The following is a 6,502-nucleotide window of genomic DNA, read 5'->3' as shown; positions in this document are numbered from 1 at the left end:
TCTGTCTCGTTAGCCCTGATCCCAGTCACCTGTGTTGCTCACTCACGAGTCAGGTATGAGCACCCCATACAGATTTTTTCTTAGGTGGACCATCTGGTCAAAGCACTTTCTGACATAACAGCGCCAATATAATGGGCTTAGCAAGGGAAGTTGGTGAGGCAATACATATAACAAATTTCATACTTAAATAAAAAATATATCAAAATCAAAAATTTACATGGGGAATATAATACATTTAGAATAAATGACTGCACAAGGAAAGGGACATTAATTAATTAAAAATTAATTGTTTAAATACTTTTTGTTTCACATGCAAGATAACCTACAGCTTCACACAGCCAAGCAACATACTGAATACTGAATTGCCTGAATTAATTTATTATCAAATACATTATTATTGCTATATTACATTTATCACACACCCAAACACACACCACACACACACTAACTGATGGTGACAAAGGCTTAGTTTAACATTCGAGAGAGGGCTGTCTGTATCATGTAAAGATATCAGCATACACAAACTCAAAATTAACCACAACAAAGGTAATCTGCATATTTAAACATTTCAGGGGAAACCCTCTTTATGTTAGTCATTAACTGGGGAAGTTCTGTGTTGTTATGATTTAGTTATTTGTTTATCTTATGCAAGTCAGCACATTTAAATTTGTTAAAGCCTAATTTGCATATCATGTGGCAATTTTGTGATGTTATTAGACCTAGACTGTATATAAGAAATGGACGTAGTCATCGTGAAGTCACCCGTTGGTTTGTGGACTGCCGTTTTGAAACCTCCAGTTGGCCGATAGGGTGCCGCCATGTCAAGCAACCAGGAAGTGCCCGGAAGTGATGATACGGCGGAGCTAACGGCCGTGTGCAGAGCTAACTAGCTTGCTGAGCTAGTGAGAGATTATGATTTTTGTTTACTCAGGGTAAACAAAATTATTTTGTTTTCTTATATTGATCTCTGATGTAGTTTATAGGTAGAAGTTTATATGGGTTTATCATTTATTAAATAGACCTGATGTTTTTTTTGGAGAGGTGCAGAAACAGGGTTCTCTGCATCAGATAAGGACACTTACTTAGGAACAATGGGTGAGGGGTAGTTTGGAATGTGGTACAAAACATCTCTTCTCCAAGATATCTTATTTCAGGAACTACGCTCGTAATCTGCCCAGCAACAGCATGGTGATTCGTGGAGTCAGAGGACAAACATTGGGGTCAGAGGACTGGGCCAATCATGGACTGACCTACTCTTTTGTTTTATTGTTTTATGACATGACGATGTATACTAAAACACTGGGTCAGGGAGAGATAGCCAGTCAGACTTCATGAACTGATACGGCTTGTTGTTTGTCAGAGAAAGGAAGATCGACCCAGAGCTCTGTAAGCTTTATTAATTTACTTGTAATAAAACTGATTAACTTGGATCAAAAACATCTTCTCCTATTGCTTCATGAAAGAACACACAGGACCAAGGACTACACATAGTTTAAAAAGGGTCATTTAAAGTCATGGTCCAACAATTTGGTGACCCCGACGGGATGAAGACGGAAGGATGATGGTCCAATAGAAAGAAAATTCTCAACGGAGAGCTTTTGCTGGGGTGACAACAAACGACTGGCCAGTCAAATTTAAAAAAAGGTAAGCAGACACCTGTTTCATCAAAGTCTGTCATTGGAGATTCTAAATTTGTCTGTCATTCTGTCAGTATGAAGCATCCTAGTCATTAAGTGATTGAATACAGCTTAAATAAATAAAGGGGTTGAAACGCAGGGGGGGTGAGAGGCCCCCGAAACACAAAGGAGGGTGCATTGTTGAATGTTTAATGTGTAGTGTGGTTTAAATAATTGTCGGTGTGAAAGTGAATGTACATTGTATATAAAGGAGTAATAGGAAGTTCACTGAGTTTCAGAGATTTTGAGAGCAGTGTCTGTGTGATAGTTTAGGGTAGTCGACGGCGGAGAGATCGACGTAGTGAACATGGAGGGTGAAATTTATAAAGAATCTGAAAAAATAGGAGGTTGTGGCCCGCTGAGGCAGACGATACAGCAACAGTGGGAACAGGCACGTACTCAATTGGCATCAGGAGTGAGGAAAGATAAGAGAGAGAAGGTGATGGAGAGATATGATAAATTATGGGAAAATTTACAAAAGGCAGGGGAGTTGCCGGCGGAGATCAGAGAAAATTATTGTCTCAGTATTTCGGAAAATCTGAGATGAAGGCCAAGGAGGATTCAGACATACACACCAAAACTGAGACAACATTGTTAGTAAGGAGGAAATGGATGAAGAGACAGGAGGAGCTGGAAGCTCCCAGAATAGATTTGCATAACATGGCTATAGCTGCATTGGCGGGGGAAGTGAACAAAGCAGGCAGGCAATAGAGAAGCAGGCAGAGGGGAGACAGTCAGGCCCACACACATGCATCCCCATAACTCCACCTCCCATAGCACCTCTTTATCCTGATTTAACACAAACTATAGTTTCACCACCACCGTATCCATCTAATCAAATGTCAATGCTAAGGGTTCAAGATGGACTTTTGAAGGTAGAGGATCTTGGAAAGAGGGAATACACACAGTTGAGGGCACAGCTGAAGCAGGAAGTGAAGGATGGATTGGGAGGAATTGAGCTAGGGGGTCTTATTCAGGAGGCGCGAGAGGCCAGTGTGGTACAAGGTACAGGATTTAGAGGGAGAGATTTAGAAGGGTGAGAAAGACAGAGACAGAGAGTGAGAGAGGAGATGAGGAAGAGTTAGAAGCAGATGATGAGTGGGGAGAAGGATCAGACATAGTAGAAGAGGAAGTTAAAATAAAAGGGACATTACAAAGAAGGAGGAAGAATGCAGGTGGAGATAGACTGAGTAAAGCAGCATATAATCTGCATAGTAGAAGAAACTGGAGGAGCAGGCAGACGAGGACGAAGCCATAATGAGGGACTTACTAGTAGAACAGGAGTACACACCGGTGAGGAGGAACACAACTACACAACAATTTCCTCAGATCACATCCAAATATAGTAAACAAATGCCACTAATTTATAAAGGACCAGGTACCGGAGAGGTGTACACACCATTCTCTTTCACTGACATGAATTGCATTTTAGAAAAGAAGCCGCGTCCGATGGAAGGAGGAGCTCAGTGGATGAATAACTTTTGTAAATTCACTTTGGGTCACAAGCTGGGTTTGGAAGACTAGAGAGCCTTAATGGGGAGACAGGCGACAATGTGGGAAGTGGATCAAATTGAGAATGTCGCAGGTACAGGCGGGTTACCAGACTCTGAATCGTTTGGCCGTTGTGCCACTGACATAGGCCGAGCTATGCGAGAGAAATTTCCTGCTCCAGTGGGAGCAATGCATACTCTAACGCTTTCCATAAAACCAGAAGAACCCGGTGTCAACCTTTTTGAGCAGATGTAAGGAAGAGTGGACAGATACTGAAGGAGCATATCCAGGCTCTAGTGAATTGCAGACTACGCTCTTTAGAAAAGCAGTAATGACAGAGATCCCACAGCAGGTAAAAGAAGCCATGGAAGGAAATCCAGATATTCCTTGGTGTTCCACTGAACAGTGGACACATCACACCTTACACATCACTTGAAAAGATACAGAGATAAGCAAGCTCAACAAAAAGGTGACTTAGATTCTGCTCAGGAACAGCTTTTAAAGTTATAACTGGAGGAAGCTAGAAAAAAGGCAAATGAGGCAAAGAAAGAAGGCAGAAAGTCTGCAACTCAGATGATTCAACAACAGCAGCCACCCGTCAGTGGTGCACCCACTCCTGACCTATATCCTACACCACTGTAGGTCTTGACACACCCTCCTTATCGTCGGGGACCTGGCGGGCAATATGGAGGCTTCAGGGGTCGGGGAAGGGGTCGCGGAGGATTCCAGGGGAAATCCACCAAATAATGGCTGCTTTAATTGTGGTGATCTAAATCACTGGAGGAACACATGTTCATATGGGGCATTGCCAGGACAAAGGGGTCAGATAGCTCCCCCTAGAGGAGGATAAGGGCCACGTTTTCAAGGTCCAACCACCTCAACCACCTCAGCATCAGGCGCCATATACAGCAGCAGCTCCCCAGGGCCAGTACCCTCAAATGGATTGGACTGAGCACAGGGAACAGTACTAAAGGGGCCCCAGAACCCCACAGCTGGTAGGTCTGGCAGACCCCTACCTGCACATCAGGATAAATGACGATGAAATGCCATTTATTGTGGACTTACGGGCACGCTATTCCACCATCAACTGTGATGTGCCTAAATCACAGCTGTCATCCTCAAGAGTGGAATTAGTTGGATTCTTGGGAAAACCTGCCATTCACCAGACGTCTACCTACCAGGGTTGCAGATCAGACTTTTATGCACTCATATATTTCTTCTCCCTTATGCCCAGCAAATCTGATGGGAAGCGATGTGCTCAAATGTGGTGCATCCATTTTGTGTGGACCTCAAGGGCTGGTGGTGACTTTTCCTAATGGTTATACTGTGAACTGCTCAATCTCTATAATGCAATCAACTTCTCAGATGTTGCTGTCAGCAGATGTGTCTCCCACAGCTCCAGGAATATGAGGCCTACTGACAACTGATCCTGCATGTGCTGGAGGAATACAGCACCTATATCGAGACTGGCAACCCTGGATCCTAAAGCTACACCCCTACTCCCCTCCTTTGGACCCTCTCCATGTGACCCTTTTCTATGATAGGGATGGGGATGAAATTTATCAGCAGGCATTCTTCAATGAAATCATCGACCTCAAGTGGGATATTAATTCTAGTTGTATCCTGGTGGGAAAAGAAGGCGTGGCTGCGGTTGTTGAACTCACTGAGGAACAGATGACATGGTATAAATTGCAGGGTGAAGTTGTACCCCATATTACTTTAGCTATAAGTTCAGACCATCAGGCTAAGGATTTGGGCCATATGTGTAAGCACTTGGAGTCGATATCTGACTGGGTTTCCATGTTTTTTAATCATCATCTGAAAAGGCTTACAAAATTGTTAAGGCCACTACAGATCAGGTTACTTTGGAACACAGACAAATTGAGAGGTTCCATGGTAGGGAAAGAACAGACCATCAAGACGCAGAGGCGATGTAAAATTCGCTCCCATCTGCATTATGGTCAGCAGGCCCTACAGACGTGGGGCACTGCATTTATGTGCAACCTGTGACTTTTGACCTCTCGGATTGCACACTTATCTGGCAGAAACAGTATCCATATAAGCAACAAGCTGAGGAGGGAATAGCAGACACTATTGAGGGACTGTTAGCAGCAGGGGTGTTGGAGGAATCTCAGTCACAGTGGAACACACCTATCTTGCCAGTAGAGAAGCGGAACACTGGCAAATATCGCATGGCTCATGATTTACGTAGGATTAATGCAATTGTTTCCACTCCAACAGTACCTGTGCCTAATCCATATAATGCAATGTCTGTTCTGTCACCACAACACCGGTGGTTTACATGTATGGACTTGGCCAATGCATTCTTCTGTCTGCCACTGGCTGACCATCTTAGAGATATTTTCTCTTTTACCTTCCAGGGTACTCAGTTTCGTTACACTCGAGTGCCACAGGGTTTCATACTTTTTCCTGGACTATTCAACCAGATTTTGAAACAGCAGCTATAAGATCTTGAGCTCCCTGACGGAGTAGTTTTGATACAGTATGTAGATGACATATTATTGGCTGCTCCAGACTCTGATTCCTGCTGGACTGCGACTCATTCTGTGCTCTCTAGGCTCTTCGCTTGTGGTTTTGAAGTCCCCAGATCCAAGTTGCAGTGTTGTAGACAGCAAGTTTCATTTCTGGGAAGAATCATTTCCAGACAAGGTACAGGGATGTCACCCTGACACCTGTCATCTCTTTTGCACCATCCCATACCCCTCATTGTGAAAGACGTGTTGTCTTTCCTAGGCTTGACAGGGTACAGCAGGCAGTTTGTGGCATCATATGGCGAATTAACTTACCCTCTCAGGGCCTTGGTTAATGAGCAAGGCATGAGAAATCTCTCTGCCCGATTGAATTGGACCACTGAAGCCGAAGCCAGTTTTATAGCTTTGAAACAGGCCCTAACCAGTACTGCTGCCCTGGCTATACCGGACTACCAGTTACCATTTTTTTTGGATGTTTCTGAAAAATCACACACAGTAAATGGGGTGCTTTTTAGAAAGAAGGGGGAGGTAGACAGGTGCTGATGTATGCCAGCATAACTCTAGATCCAGCTGAAGACAGACATCCTCCGTGCACAAGACATGGAGCAGGAGTGGCAAAAATTTTGCAGAAAACAGCACACATAGTGATGGGTCATCCAGTGACAGTACTCACAACACACAGCATTGTAGCATTTGTTAGTTCAACAGCATTCACCATGATGTCACTCAGACACATTACGCTGGAGAAGATTTTAACAGCACCCAACGTAACATTTACACATGAAGGCATCACCATGGCAGACGACATGGGAGTGGGAGAACCACATAGATGTGAGGAAAGAG

The 6,502-nt window shown here is 43.8% G+C and overlaps 1 protein-coding gene across 1 annotated transcript in view; it reads right to left on the bottom strand.

Annotated features, from left to right (window-relative positions):
• Positions 1 to 5,361, bottom strand: part of LOC119916528 (5-hydroxytryptamine receptor 3A-like) — a 25,038-nt gene extending 19,677 nt beyond the window's left edge. The window contains exon 1 of the mRNA XM_038736569.1: positions 5,319 to 5,361. Coding sequence (XP_038592497.1) covers positions 5,319 to 5,361 — 43 coding nt within the window. The remainder of the gene's footprint in view (positions 1 to 5,318) is intronic.
• Positions 5,362 to 6,502: the final 1,141 nt, after the last annotated feature.

This window comes from Micropterus salmoides, unplaced genomic scaffold (genome assembly GCF_014851395.1).
Source record: "Micropterus salmoides isolate LMB-PRFRI ecotype aquatic unplaced genomic scaffold, ASM1485139v1 Ms_hic_scaffold_21, whole genome shotgun sequence".
Classification (NCBI taxonomy): Eukaryota; Metazoa; Chordata; class Actinopteri; order Centrarchiformes; family Centrarchidae; genus Micropterus; species Micropterus salmoides.
This window is presented reverse-complemented; position numbering and strand designations above follow the sequence as displayed.